The sequence below is a fragment of the Lissotriton vulgaris genome, chromosome 8 (genome assembly GCF_964263255.1).
Source record: "Lissotriton vulgaris chromosome 8, aLisVul1.2, whole genome shotgun sequence".
NCBI lineage: Eukaryota > Metazoa > Chordata > Amphibia > Caudata > Salamandridae > Lissotriton > Lissotriton vulgaris.
The window spans coordinates 1,415,393,639-1,415,410,079 of NC_141696.1; the positions used below are offsets into that span (position 1 = coordinate 1,415,393,639).

The following is a 16,441-nucleotide window of genomic DNA, read 5'->3' on the forward strand; positions in this document are numbered from 1 at the left end:
ATTAAAATGATGATTTCCCCACATATTTTGTACACTGTTTCCATGCTTCCCATGAAAATTCCTAAATTATATTTTAATCGACTGAACTCCATCTGCTCCAAATTTTTGTGGAATAATAAAAGACCCCGTATTGCTTTACATAAGCTTATACGGCCGAAATCTGAAGGTGGAGTTCGCTTTCCTGATTTTCAATCATACCATTCTGCCTTTTTAATAAAGCAAGCTTTCTCACTAGCTTTCAGTTTCATTGATACCCCTCTGCCCAGATGGATTGACATTGAACGGTCCTTGTTAAAAGATTTTACTTTCCAACAATCTCTTTTTATGTCAAATTGTTCATTTCTGTCTAACCACCCTGTACTGAAATACTCACATACTCTGCTGCACACTGTATTCTCGAAAGATTCATCCCCATTACAATATTTTCTCTCATCTAGTGTGTGGTACAACAATTATCTTAAGTATAAGGGTAAATCTTTTTATTTCAAGTATTGGAAAGAAAAGGCTATTATGTTTGTATACCAATTTTTTTCTGAATCATCCATTATGTCATTTTCTTTAATGCAAACCATGTTTGATTTACCTGTTCATTTTCGCAAAGAATATGACATTATTACTTCCGCCATTTTATCTCATTTATCTACCCTTCCTACTTTTGATTCCCTTCCTTCCCTTACTCCTTCCACTCCTCTATATCCTCTGTTTACCCAACAAATCCCCAAAGCTGCTCTAATTTATAAACTGTTGTTAGATAACATTGTTCTTAGATCTAAAACCATTACTGAAACTGTTTGGGAAACTGATCTTTCTTTCTCGTTATCTGTTGATGTTTGGGATCACTTATGGTGTAAATTGTTTAAGACATCGATTTCAGCTCGTCTTACTCAATCACTTTTTTTTATATACCATAGAGCTCTTATCACCCCTATTAGCATAACAAAATTCTCCTCCTCTTCCTCCCCTCTTTGTTGGTCCTGTTCCTCTCACCCCGGCACACTCAAACACCTCTTGTTTGATTGCCCCTCTGTTCTTGCTTTTTGGAGCTCAGTTTGGGATTTTTGCATGCGTATTTTTCATTTTTCTGTACCATTCTCATCACTGCACGTTTTTTTAGATTCCCTATCTGATGTTTTAGACTTACATTCTTATAATGCTAAATTATTTGATCTTTTCATTGCAACTGCTTTCAAATTAATTTTGTCCTGTTGGAAGGATAATACTAAACTGTCTGTGCATACATGGTGGAATTTCATATGTGATGAGCATAGAATTGCAATTGCTTCTTCTTCTTCTGTCACTTTAAAAATTAAATCTGATCTTACTTGGCTGCCTTTCTCTAACTTCTTATCATCTCCTCCCCCTCCCTAACCTTTCCTTCTTTTCTCTCTCTCCCCCTCTTTTTTCTTTTCTTTTCTTCTCTTACTTTCTTCTTCCATTTTCTTCCTTTTCACACTTTATCTGAACCATTTCTCCTCTTCATCTCTTTCTCATTGTTCTTTCATATTGGTTCTGATTTTTTTTTGTATACTGTTATATTATGCTGTACTCTTTCTTAAACAAAATAAAACTTTACTAAACTGAAAAAAAAAAAAAAAAGAAAAATAAGGGTGAGCGCAACTCACCATACTCATAATTTCATCAGTGCCATTTCAATTATTGATACACCTCTAGCTCTTTAAAAATGCTTTTGAGTTTTTCTTTTATTGAGAAAAATATTTCACTTCGCGTATAGCCTAGGAACAGTTTTTATTAGTGTGATAATAGTATTTGCATATGCAGTGGTAGAGTAAAGGTGCCAGGGGCCCTCAAGCAAACAAAGAAAATGTGATACCCTTCCCTTGTTTGGCAGTGAAACAGCTCAATTAGGGTTCCAAGGCCCCTCAGGCACCTGGCCCAGGTGCCACTGCACCTGCTCCACTATTGATTTCTTCACCCTGCTTACATGCAGTATGGTTTATTTTTTTATTAACTCAACATGATTTTGTATTTCCCGCAATACACCACCAACCTGCAGCCAGAGAGTAATGACCAAAAAATCCCTGTTCTCCAGACAACAAAAAAATGGAATATGAAAATGTGGAAGAAAGAGACCACTAGAATCACACTTTAATGTTGTACCAACATGTAAACTCTATTGATCATCCATGGCCTAGGAGATATTTTATACTGCCCTTCCATGGAGGAGCAGCCCACTGATAGTTCCTGAATGTAATCTCCAGCATTGAGGCTTTGGAAGTACATTTCTCAAGTGTTGGGCTAGGTATTGACCTCAAATTTTGACAAAAATCCAACTAACTCACAACAGGCATTTGCCGAAGGTATGAATGCAATTTCAGCAGGGATGAAAAACAACTTTCTCCAGTTGATGGTGTGCTGACTAACTGGTTTTTGCCTGCCTGCCACCAGAGATAGGTTTTTGATCTCCAAGCGTGAGGCCTTTATTCTCTGGCGACCATGAACCAAGCCTGCTCGAGCAGGAGATGCTTACCACCCCGCCAAAGGAATGACCTACGGATTAGCATTACAAGACCTGGGAGCTTCAAAGAGGCCCACCACCTTTTGTATGCCAATATGGCTTCTCTCACATGATAGGAAACCAACCCACTTTGTCCTGAGCCCTTGGTACATTTACAGGAGGGATAATTAGCTAAGAAAGACAGGCATGTCCACCCTCAGGCAAGTAAGTCCACCCTCAGGTGAGTAACACCCCTGAACTGGGTACCTGAAGTGGATGCGACTTCAGAAGTGACTATCTTGGTACTGGCAAATTTAGGATCTCTGGGACAGGGTTATGCCCACTTCCCCCAGGAAGTGGTCACATAGGGGGCGCAGTGATCCAGGGGTAAGTAGCCCATTGGCTACGACCTCATACTCCCATAACACCCCTAAGTTCAGTATTTAGAGGAGAACTGCCACCAGGAAATCAAATCCTGCCGACCAAAAGAAGAAGGGCCGAAAAATCTGTGAAAGCAAGAACTGCAGAAGAAGCAACTGACTTGGCCCTAGCCCTGCTGGCATGTCCGCCTATTCTCAACAATTGCGCCAAAGCCGGCTTGCCCTGCAAGCAGCTGATCTCCAAAGCCAAGGAAGACGGCCTACACTTCTCTAAAGACTCAGCTGTTTTTCTGCATCTTGCAAGTACCAAAGGCCGAGCTGTGAGGCTCCAAGACAGTGAAAACATGACACCAGATAACCCCACTACACCTGAGCCGCATAGCCTGAGCTGAAGTGGGGCAACAGTGCCACTGTGGCCCAGAGATCCTGATGACCTAAGAAGAAGAAGGACACTGAAGAGCTGAGAAAGCAGAAGACTGAAGAACAGCAACTGAATTGGCCGCAGCCCTGCCGGCCTGTCTGCTGTTCCCTGTCGAAACTGTGCCAAAGACGTCTCATCCTACAGCGGTTTTGCCTCTGAAGCTTATGAGGACTGTCTGCCTTCAATAAAGACTCAAGAACTCCTGTGAAGCAGCAGAGCTGCTTCCCTACATCCTGCAGGCCCCCCAAAAAGCAAGTGAGCGCTGCTGAGGACTCCAGACTGTGAAAACCAGACACAGCAAAATGCCACTGCACCCGTAGTTCCTATCTTGTGCTGAAGTGGGCTAATTGTGCCAGTGTGGCCCTCCAGAGACAAAGCCCACCTTGGACTTGCCCACTGTGGACTTCCTGGCGCCGCACGCAGCCTCTGTTTGCAGGCGCATTCTACGGTGAGTGCTCTCAGTGATAGAAATCTGATACCAAAAGACTCCTCTGCACCCATCGACCCTGGACAAGAGGACCAAAGGTGTCACCACGTCTCCGTTGAGCTGCACCTTGTAAATAGGCCTCCAATTCTTTTAAAGTAGTGCCTGAAATCTTTACGATCAATTTGACAGGTTGCTACTGGGGTCTAGATGTCCCTGGGGATTCTCTACTCTTTATTTTATTTATTTATTTTATGTATTTATTTAAAGAGTTTTATATAGTGCTGGCTAGACCCGAAGGTATCAGAGCACTTTACATGAGAATCAACAATGTAACCGAAAAAGTTAAACAATTACACAATAAATCGAAAAATAGGAAATACAATTAGGAGAGGAGAGAAAGGAGAGAGGAAAGTAGTGGAGGAGGAGGTGAGAAAGGGAGGATAAGGAAAGAGACAACAAGGAGAGACAAAAGGAAGTCTGTCTAAAGACCGACTGGGTAGGTGATGACCAAGGAGGGAATCCACGACCCATCTCCCCTAAAACTAAACCAGGTAGCTCCATCGGGCATCAGGCAAAATAGTTCGGTCTCAAGTGGCGAGGGACGAGGTTCACAGAAAAACAGGGTGGGGACAAAGGGCAAGGGCAGATGGGGGCAGAGGACAGAAGCTGGAAAGGGTGGGAGCGGAGGGGGGTGAGGGTTGGGGGAGGGGAGAAGGGGGAAGATAAGGTCAGGAGAGATGCGGGAGCGTTTACCCGAAGTCTAGCTGGGTAGGTCATAGTCAAAGGAGAGAGTCCAAAGTCAATCTCCCCTATAGCTCGCGCGGTAGCTCCACCGGACATCATACAAAAGTAGCTAGGTCTCATCTGTCTAAGGAAGTAAGCAGGGAAACGGGCCAGGTGGTCGGGCGGGGACAGGGACAGGCAAAAGATGGTCGAGGTCCTGGGGAGATCAATGATTAAAGGCGAAAACATCACAGAGGGTCTCAGTGAGTCAGCCATCTGGAACTCAGGCAGGGGGTATGCGACGTTGTAAGTTCAGCTACCTCGACCCGCTCCTTGGGTGTACATTAGATCCTGATAGTAGCACACACAAGTTTGGCAAGATCACCCCCCAGCACAGGGCTGTTCTCAAAGAGAGGCAGTCCTAAGTCTTTCTGCGTTGCTGCTAATTAGCTCGTTTTGCCACAGACACACGAGCACCCGCAGGAGTGAGCTAAAGTGCTTAGCGTACCTTAGCACTGATTTGGTGGGAGCTCACATCCACAGGCGGGTGAAGGTGAGGCAATGCGCTTACGATATGTCTCCACTGGGTTCGGTTTCAGTTTGCGAATGTTGCCGCTTGCCGCCTCCCGGTAATCAAAGGGGAGATCTTGCTGTTCCTCCCTCCAGGCGCGCTCCCCTGGCAAAGCAAGCAAATCTCTGTAGTGAAAGGGAATCAATCCACAGCGTTAACCGCCATTTGGGGGGGCAGCGTGGCCGCCATTTTAAATTCAGGCATGTGAGATACTGCGGCCGCAACGTTCTCCGCGTCCATAAATCCCTCAATGGTCTTCTAGATGCTTACCACCGCTGTTTTCCGGCCTCTGGTTTTTCCGCTTGGAGTCAGTTGCCGCACCGCCCCGCACTTTTAAAGATGTCCTGCATGGCAAATTGGTAGTCGCCTTAAAACTAGCCAGTTTGGAGTGGTTGGATGTATCTCGGATGATAACAGCATATGAAGTGCATTTTCCATCTTTAAGATGTTTCAAATGAGGACGTCACCATTCAGTCTATCTGAGTTTCTGGTGGAGTATTTATGTACTAACCCCTAGGATGGTCAATTAGAGGGGGTACCTATCAGATACCGTGAGAGCTCCTTGATTGATGATTAAACTTCGATGCTCGAGTGGGGAGAAGACCTCTACAAATTCCTGGTTGCAGCGCCTGACTGTTCACCTTGACAACCTGAGCAGGAATTACCTCTTCAAAGTGCACAGGACAGAGTTGGCTAAATATAATGGCATCATATATGAGGCCCCTTGCACTGCCGGATCTTCATTTTTAGTGACGTTCCCTGGTGCAGGAGCCTACCTCCATATTTACGAGGCAGCACTAAGCCACTTTTATTGGCTTGATGCTGCCTCGTAAAATGTGTTCTCCTTAACGCAGTTGTCGGCATTAAAGGGGCGTGCAAAAGGTGTTGCTGGGGGTGTTCCCAGCAACAACCATGACTTTTTGGCACTGCCCCAGATTTATGAGAAATCAAAAATCTTAGGAAGCGCTAAAAACCTCCGCCTCCCCGGGGAGGCGTAAGGGAGACACAAGGAGAAATGTCTTTATTTTCATCCTTGTTTTTCCTTTTTCTATGTGTGCTGCATTCTGCAGCTCACAAGAAAGAGGAAAAGCCTCTTGTGATTGTTTTTGTGCAGGAAGGGTTCCCTTCCTACACAAAAATAGTCATCCCCGCAACGCAGGCACCCTTGCACCATGGTGCAAAGGTGCCTGTGTTGGCGCACGGCAGCCCATTGTGCGCCGTTGCAGGGGAAAAGGACAGGAATACGCCAGATCTGATATGTACAGCGCATTCCTGCCCTTTTCTTTTGCCATAGGGCCGCGCAGCTGGAAAGCCTGTGGCGCTGCCCTGCGGTAAACCCTGATAAAAGAGCCCCAAAATCTTTAAGACCTTTAATAATGCTAGGGATCATGCCCCAGGTGGGAGACTCATGGGATGCTGCTTAGCCCCAATAAAACCACTGAACACCAGAAGTAATCCCAATTAAAATTGATTGTGGTCCTCATTGGTCCTCAGTGGTCATGACAATAACCTAATGCTAATCCCTGCAATCGCAGGAATAAATATAAATTAACCCATCCACTCATCCATCAGTTAGTCGTCAAATGGGAAGACTGCCTGTGAGAGAAAGTTAACACACAGACATACTATAACCACTGAACTAGCTGCTCAAAGCAACACAAAACACGCACAATACCCACTGAACTAGCTGCTGACAACAATGCAATCTTGTAACTAATATCACAGCTTGAAAGACGATCAGGATGTAAACCACAAGAGCCTTTCATCACATCAGATAAGACAGCTTTGAGAAACGTGATTTGTGACCCATGGGGATGCAGAATTTCCTTGAGGCTTTAGTTTATACAGCAGAGATAATGTCAGCGCAGAAACTGAGAAATTGATTTCAGTTTGATAAACAAGCCAGGATCAATAGCGCCCTCTAGTGTTCACACTTGGCCGACAATGTAGGCTGCTTCTTTTTTAAAGTTTTGAAAAGCGCAAACTCGACCTGGAGGTATTGGAGCGCTTTACGTGAGCACCAGTCACATTTCACAAGAACACTCATTTTTTGTAAGCATGGGGAGATTTTGGGCTAGATGAACATATGTTTGCGAATTTCTAATAGCGAATATTTGTGATTTGCTATTAGGAAATCGCAAATAGCTATGTACAAAAGTGTGTTTTACACTGTTTGCGATTTCCAGTGGGTCACAATTGACCTAAGTCATTAACATTCATAGGGTAGGTCGCAATTTTCAACGCACTGGTAATCGCAAAAAACACAGGGATGGTGGCCTGATGGGGCCAGCAGACCACCATGTCTGTGTTTGCCTTTAAATACAGCAACTTTTTTTTAAAATGCAGCCCGTTTTCCTTAAAGAAAAACGAGATGCTTTAAAAAAATCAAAAATGAAAAGTTTTCTTTTCATTTTTTTAAGAGTAGCCAGTTGTCCGTGTGACCACTTGCTGCTCTTAACTACATGAGTGCTAGCGGGTTTTCCCGCTGTGCGCTGACATTTAAAAATAGAACCTTACGTGACAAAGCCAGCTCGTCATGCGCGCAGCGCAGGTAACGCCCATGACGAGCTGGCTTTGTCACCAGCATCGAAGGGGTTAAAAAAGGTTTTGTATACATTTACAAAGGGGCAGGGGTACCAAAGGGACCACTTCCTGTTTGCGAATGGGTTATCACCTACTTGAAGTATGTGGTAAAGTGCGAATTTTTGGCAACTGCATTTCGGTCGTATCTTCCTGCACAAAAACAATCCTGAGAGGCTTTTTCCTCTTTCTATATGTGCTGCAGAATTCAGAACACATAGAAAGAGGAATTAACGAGGAGAGATAAAGATATTTTTCATCATTAAGCCTCACCTGGGGAGGAGAAGGTTTTTGGCAACTTCTTAGGTATTCATACAAAAATAACCTGGTTAAACAAAACACTTTTCTAGTCATTATAACTTATATTAAGCGGGTATTATGTACTCCTAGGTATGGCTGTGCTGAGTTATCTAGTCATGCCTACCTCTAACAGTTCCTCCTTTAAAAAGTATTATCAACCACCCACAGCTAATCTCACGCCCACCAAAGAAAAAATGTGAGAGAAGTCAGAAAGTGCCTCACGTAAGCACCATCCAAGGAGCTACTGGTTGGTACTCACCAGTTTGTTCATTCTGTCATCATCAGCAACTTTCTTGACAGAAAAGAAAGATGTGTGACCTAACTATTAGGTTTGTGTGAAGTGGTGAGAAAATAATAACGTGTAAATGATGGTGTCATCTATCAAACGTCCAAGCCCCATAATCTGAAAAAAAGGTGAATAAATCTCCTAATTAAAAGTGAGTTGTGAACAACTATTCCACACATTCTTTATTTTAATAGTGTCCACACTCGGTTAAAAGAAACAGCATGTTTAGACCATTTTAACTTGAACGACCGACATGTTTCATTGCCCACATACTTTTTAGCAATTTCATCAGTGCACGGGGGACGCATCTCCACCTAACTGATGCTTTGTATCTGTGGTGGTTGATAAAAATAAGAAAGAGTGATAGTGCCAGAGACAAAGAGAAACAGAGAATGTAAACAGTTTCCAGGTATACCTGTGCTTGTAACTCTGGGAATGCACCAAAAATCCATGGATGTTTAGTGGGAACACCCACGCAACACCCATGGAACAACCTTCCTGGCGCTGAGTAACACAACGCAACGATTTGCACTGCGTTACATTACTCAAGATTTATGAAGCCACACAGGGCAACGCAAGATGGCTTAGCATGGCTTCATAAAAATCTCAATCTACATGTGCGTTGCTCTTGCACCACGTTCCGTGGTGCAAGGGTGACGCAAAGGGGCTCATAAATATGCCCCTAGGTGACTAGGAGGACAGACAGCAAAAATTGTATAATACCATGCAACAAACGAATATGCAAGACTCACCGTAGGGTATGGGAAGGAGCAGAAGACGGTGTACTTTCTGATGATGCCATTTAACTTTAGGGGAGGGAGCCAAGACACGAAGACGACGGAAGCCGAAGCGGCAGCGGCTTTCACACCAGCTGTGGGGCCTGGAACTGGAAGAGCATCAAGTTTTTAATTTCTACCCTAAATCTATTGATACACATTCTTGTTGCAATCTATGTTTACAGGTATATCCAACAGATCTCTGATGGGCCTTCGTTAGGAGATACAGTCTTGTAAATGTAACAAAATTGATCGGGTATGTCACGACAAAACCATCACCTCCCCAGTATCTTTCCACAGAAGATGTTACAAAAGAATACAGATAAATGGAAGAGAAAACTGGAAAGAAAAAAAAGAAAATGTTTGATTAAAATAAAGGCTTACAAGTAATTTCACAGTTGTTGCAAAATACCTCAGAAATCTGCAGCACTCTTCACCCCTTCCACTTCTTCTTGTGCTCTCTTGAGTTAACCATCTAGCTCATGTCTTAACTGATTGACTAAGAGGTGGTTAACTAGTACGATATAAGATGTTCCATGCAGACTGATCCAATATTTTCTCTCTTCTAACCTTGACTAATTACTTTGAGGAGGGCTAATGTGGTTTTGGAGGAAAATATTATGATTGGTAATGCTGTTACTGATCCTCAACGCTGTAATCAATTCTGTTAATGGCCAGATCTTGTACCACCTAGAGGGGTAAACATTTTTACTTTTGTTCATATCCTTAGTTTCTTTATCTTTGACAATGTTTTAATAAGTTCAACCCAGAAATGTTTTTTTATTGAGGATTTAACCTTTTACACCATTACAGGTATAAGTTCTAAATTGGGAGGAAGGCAAGCCAGATTTGTGTTAGTAAATTTACAAGAAAAGCAATATTAGGGAAAACTAAGTTTTCAACAGATTAAGCCTGAATTTAAATTGAGACACCCATGACTTGATTTGATCTAGACACATTTCAAGAAATTACGTCTTGCAGAGATTTTTCCACGAGGTAAAGCTGAATATCATTCAAGGACAACACAATGGAATTTATATGTTGAAATTATACACCTTCCGAATTCCTCCAAAACTTTCAAAAGAAGTTGTAAACCACATTTTGGTGGTGGGTGGTGGTGAGGGTGGGGGGGGGGGTAAATATCAATGAAATACATTTGGTTTCATCAAAACTGACTTCATCTTCAAGACGCACAACTTAGCTACATGGACTTCGGCCTCATCATGAGATTGCCTTATTAAGAGGTGAGGATGCTTCGAATCTGGAATCTCAAATTCCGGCCCATATTACTCCATTGAAATCTGTCCATTACAATTTATATTCCCTAGAATAGCAAATAACTATGTGGATCTTGGTACCCGATGAAAATCCACATTCCTGAATCTGTGGATGGGGAAAGAGAAGTAAATGCCAAGAGTGAGGTGTGCTTGACCTGTCTGTGGAGAGTGCTCTATTCTCATCTGTGATACCGGAGAAAGGGAGATGGGGTTCAGGTTTTGCCTTTGCCCACAGCCTCAGCTCCTTTCTAGCTGTGGTTATGCCAATTGACAACTGGTAAAATCTGATTCAGCATTTTTGGACCTGATAATTTCAGGTTTGTAATTAATGAACCACTCATAGTGTGGTGGAGCGGTATGACCTGCAGAGATAGCACCCCACATACGTCGGGCTTTAGGTGTTTGTTTAGAGTTTTGAGGAGTGGAAATACTGCATTAAATTGGTGGTTCACTCAGCCTACCAAATTAACAGTTCTCTTGTCCCATTTTAAGGTGGGGGAACCACAGGATTCCAATTGAAGGGCCTCAGCTGACTCCTCCATCAGAATCCTTTGACATGAAGGTTCGTCTGCCACAGAGCCGTCAGGTTATAATGATAGCCACCCCAAATCTATTTAGAACAGGCTCACATCACTAATTTGCACTAGCATGGCTGTTCTGGGCCGAGCAATTGCTCAATGGCAAACACACAGAGGCATAAAAGACCTTGCACGTGGGGGCCCTGAGGATTTTTGTTTTTCAAGCACAAACTCCTGCTGTTGGATTTTGTTCATGATCAAAGAAATATGTCTCTCCTGTAAATAATCATGTAAGACCTTTCCAGGCTTAAATATCACCATCTCTTGCCTTCAAAGGTGATCTATTTTGCTCTCAAAATACTTCCTTTTCAATCCTTCTCCTTGGCTGCAAATTTGTTAAAATATAACATTTATTTACCTTTTCTCTGGCCAAGACAACCTGAACCAGTATGAGCAAAGTTGCTACTACTTCCTTTGAGATAAACGTCTCCCACAATGGGCCTTAGCAGTAGCTTCAGACAGCATCAGCCCTATCAAATCTCATAAGTAAGAGAGAACAGGTGCCACATGGTTCACTGGAGCGCCCTATCTCCTCATATGGAAAACTGCCTAATGCAATGGGAAAAAGACACAAATAGGCATCTGTACCAATTGCCAAGCACACATCAACTACAAAGACTCAAAGCCCAAGGGGATTGCATGCGGATGCCCACAGCCCTCATACTTCAGCCCTACCCTCTTCAACATCTACATGACCCCACTGGCCAACACCGTCATATCACACAGACTCCACATAATCTCCTACACAGATGACACACAGCTCGTCCTCTTGCTGTCAGATGACCCCTCCAACACCAAGGCCAACTTTCACAGATACATGATGGTCGTTGTGGGCTGGATGAAGGCTAACTCTCTCAATCTCAGCTCAAACAAAATGCCTCATGTTTGGGAACAACACCTTACCATGGAACGACTCATGGTGGCCAGTGGAGCTCGGTACAACCCCCATTCCAGCAGACCACACCTGCAACCTCGCTATCATCCTAGATGACAAACTATTGATGAAGAAACAAGTCAATGCAGAATCTTCAGCCTGCCTCTAAAACCCTCTGCGTGCTGCACAAGATTTTCAGGAGGCTCCTGATAAACATCAGAACATCAGAAGGATGCTGGCCTATGGAAACCCGCTTTATGTGGGAATCACTGCACGCCTAATGAAGAGACTCCGAACAATACAGAACTCAGCAGCAACCTCCTCAGAAGCACCCACAATGCACCCCATCTCAGGAAATTGCACTGGCTTATTATTCAGAAGAGATGCCAGTTCAAGATGCGGACCCATGCCCACAAGGCTCTGCATAATAAAGTACCAGCATACATCGACAAGCACCTGACCTTCCACCAACCACCCAGACCCCTCAGATCAGCCTCCCTCTCCATCATAGACACCTCACGTAACCATCAAGCCTATAGCGGGGGGGTGCTCCTTCTCGTACCTAGCAGCAAAGCCTGGAACAACCTCCTCCTGCACCTCAGGACCACACCATCACTCCAACATTTCAGACAAGACCTATAGACATGGCTGTTTGAGTGACCACCTCCAGCAGCAAACAGCCCCAGTGCCTCTAGATCCTCACGGGTGATTTGCAGCACTCTGCAAAATGATTAATTGATTGAGGCGAACAGAACCCTTCATACCTTATCCTTGAGGTCTACTCTCTGCATATCTGTTTTAAAGATAGCTCAAATCTTTGGCCTCATGCCTAAAAGATTTTGCATTTGCACATACAGTACCACTACAATGTTAGAATGCACAATGCATAACAGTTTTTTTGTGGTAGCAAGATGTGGAATAGATAGTGCCGGTCAAAGACAGGTGGTAACATTTCTAAAAGTTACCTTTAATAGCTTACTCTGTGCTTGTTCAGCCTGAGTCATCTGGAGGAGCAGACGTTGGTCCTTAGAGGTAAGTAACTACTTTCTACAGTTAGTAAACAACAGTTCATGACTGCATGTAGCGGCGTGCAATATTGGTTCCAAGAACCGCCATATGCTCTCCCGAATTCACAGTGCAGCACTGTTTGAGGCTTTGTGACCCCTGACCCTTCACAGCAGTAGCAATGCAAGTATACCAAGAATGTGACTTCTGCAATGGATGTCTGGTGTCCCACGAGGCTGTTGACCCAGACTCCTCTACTCTACTGCATAAGTGGCAAGATAAATCCCATCCTATTAATATCAATGAGTCGTTGATATTGAATGTGTCACTTCTTTTTAAGAACCTCAGAGGAAAAGAACCACTAACCTAGAAGCTAAAATCAAGCAATACAAACAAAACAGGACACTTCACTCCAAGCTTGCATCACTTATCATTAAACCGCCTTACCATAAGAAATCCGTAACAGACACTGCTTTCTCAGTACAAACCGCCAAGCTCTGGAAATCACTATCAGTCGCTATCAGTCAACATTCAAAACTTTCAGGAGCATACAGTTCAGAAGATAGTTAAAAATATGGCTATTTCCAAGACAACTACACCACCTTACCCTGATAGACAGCCACACATTCAAGCTCAATCTTCAGCTTAAAATCAAGAGATTGGAAATAACCCAACCAGAAAACTATTTTCTATTAGCAGGGGAGGAGGGTTTACCTATAGGGCATGGGGGTATTATATAGTTATGCAATTTCATATATAACATTTCTGGCCTACACTAATACCATAACAGTCAGCGGTAGGCAGCTGACCATAACTTACAACTCTTACACTGACATAAGATATATCTGCTATGAGAGTTGTTTATCACCAATACTGCGCAGCCTATAAACCAGCCATTACTAAGGAACAGGCATGGAATATCTGAAGATATCTGTCACACACTGCCAACCAATCATATGACTTCAATTTAGTCCATGACCACAGGTTCCAAATATATATACCTTACGGCCACTTCTTTACATCTCACATTGGTTCTCAGATACAGGATGATAGGACAAATGCACATCCCATAAGGTCTCTTCACTCCTCTCTTCATACAACCAAGCCAGCTCAGGCCCACAACTACACACACACGTTTTGAGTGAACAAAACAGTGCAGCAACTATCTAGGTAGACTATAATCATAGGAAATTCCCAAAAGTGACCTGCAGAGCTATTCAAAGGTGCCAGCGCACTGAAAAGCCATGAACCGCGTGTCTGTGTCTCTCACACCTAATCCTCCACCACACTGCGACACATCTGTGGTGGTGTGGATGACCAGGAAAATTTCACCAGAGGAAGAAAAGGATGGATTTTCTTGAGTAATCTCTTTTATGGGAAAGCATGTGGCAGTCCATTTAGCAATTTCTGGGCTTAAGATAGACCCTCTATAGGTCCTTGTTGATAACAGAAATCTTAAATTACAGACTGCAGCCACAGACCGAGGACAGTGGGCAACATATGAAGACAACAGCCAATGGACCATGCAGACAGAGAGCCACTGAATATCACTACCACATGTGTATCTCGATTCAGCCATAACCAGTTAGCAACAGCAGGTAATCAGCTAGGGACGTTGGAATTCGTGCTCATCCATCCTACAAATTATTTCGATGTGTGTGTCGTGTAATGTAAAAATAAATGTTTCTTCTACCCCTCCTCATTGCTAGCTCCAGGGCATATCAGTGTCTGCATCTGTACTGTTCAGGAATGTGGTGATGGAAGGAGCTATAACACACCCTCTCAATTCTGGGTGTCACTTAAAGATGCAAACTACATACTGAAACTGAAAATAAGCAGGACATATAAACCACGTGACACATATGGTGTGCCTTATATCCCAGAGTTTAATTTTAGATACAACAGGTCACGTTATTCAGCAATGGAAATACAATTACTGTGAAATGGTCCACTCCTTATGTTATCTTATTATGCTCATGTAATATAAAAGGCACACCATAATAATGGTACCAGTATTTCATATAGCACATGGTCCCATAATTGAACTCTGTGTACAGTATACGAATTAAACAGTAATTACTATTAGCCATCTCAAAAGTATATCATTTATCAGTCGTGGAAGGATGAAAGGCTGTGAGGCTTCAAAACTGCAGCCTGCAGCCAGCAGAAAGCGAAAATGCTGACTTCAATGAGCAATCCTTCTGGCTCATCGCCCAATGTGTTCTTCCTCCATAACCACTGGGGGAAGGGGGAGTAGTTTATACAGCAACATCATTCTTAAAAGTAAGCCTGGCGGTGTACCGTATGTAAGGGTGGGTGGAAAATCCGTTACGCTCGCGGATTTTGCGGATTTTCGGTAAATTCGCGATCCGCGAACGCTCGCGAATTTACCGAAAATCCGCAAATTCGCACGCAGCAGATTTTTTTTTCTTGGTGATACAATTTTGCGGCGTGCGGTGTAAGTTCGCAATTGCGAACATGTAGGTGCAGCGGGCAGCAACAATCTCGCACTCGCAAAATTACAAAATTTGCAATTCTGCACAAGAAATCCACTAGCAAGCAGCATAGACCTTCTGAAAATGATGATTTTTATCAGAATAACTCCTCAGGTTGACATTTGCCTGCTCTTTTTTGGATTTGAGGCCTTTTGACTTTCTTTGGATCACTTTTGGATTAGAAATAAACTTTCACAAGTAAGTTTGTTTGGGGCATTACATTTGCTGTTCTGCAGAAAAACAAGTTTTGCTAAACTGAAAGCACTCATCAGCAGGTGCAAAAGTTCAAATTCATCATTAGTAACCATTCCCTGTAGTGCTTCCTGACTGGGGCCCCTCCAGAGTTCAGTTGCTAGTTGCAACAGTTGTATGACCTTGCTCTGACCCTCACAGCCGGATCATAGAATAGCTACAAGTAGGCCACAAAGGTCCTGGAAAAGAAAATTGCACTGCAACAGAAAGCAAATTACAGATAAGGAAGCAGGTGCCAGACTGGAATTTTAAAACAGTGACACATTAATAAAACAACCCCAAATTAATTCATGTCAGTTGAAACTGGGCAGGTGTGCTTGCTTTTTCCCCCCATAATCTACAGTGATGATGATGAACCAGAGGGTGGCATTGATGTACCAGAGGGTGGCATGGGTGAAACAGAGGGTGGCAGTGTTGAAACAGAGGGTGCTGTGAGCCTGTGATGATGAACCAGGCGTAGAAACAACATAGTCACGACCGTTGCGTGCCGACAAGTAAGTTCGCAATCGCGAACTGGTACAAAATCCTCGCGAACTGGCAGAAACCCTTGCGAACACACCAAAAAAAATCTGCAAATTTGCGAGAATTCGCGGATTTTGCGGATTGCGAGTTCGCAAATTCGCAAAATTCGCGAACGCCAGATTCGCAAAATTCGCCCATGCTTAACCGTATGGCACACTGCAAGAAAACGGTACGTTTATTTATTTATTTTTTGGGCAGATTTATACAGCGCGAACTCGACCCGAAGGTATTGGAGCGCTATACATGAGCACGGGTTACGTTACACAAGGACACATTCATTAAAAAAAATATATATATGTTTTTGGTAGGCACGGGAAATTAAGTGATTTGCCCAGAATCACAGGTTGTGGACACAACCCCGAGGCTCCAACCTTGGTTTCCAGCTCTAACGTCGGCAGTCTAGCCGTGAGAAAACATCCTCTCCCCATTTTGCATCGGATGGAAGCACTTTGGTCCTTTTACCTAAATATCACAAATAAAGAGTACTTGTTTGTGTGTAGCACTATAATGCAATTGTCA

At 43.4% G+C, this 16,441-nt stretch overlaps 1 protein-coding gene across 1 annotated transcript in view; it reads right to left on the reverse strand.

The window, feature by feature from the left end:
* DSCAM (DS cell adhesion molecule) overlaps nt 1-16,441 on the reverse strand; it is a 985,823-nt gene that overhangs the window by 192,295 nt on the left and 777,087 nt on the right. The window contains exon 20 of the mRNA XM_086935432.1: nt 8,896-9,029. Coding sequence (XP_086791558.1) covers nt 8,896-9,029 — 134 coding nt within the window. The remainder of the gene's footprint in view (nt 1-8,895; nt 9,030-16,441) is intronic.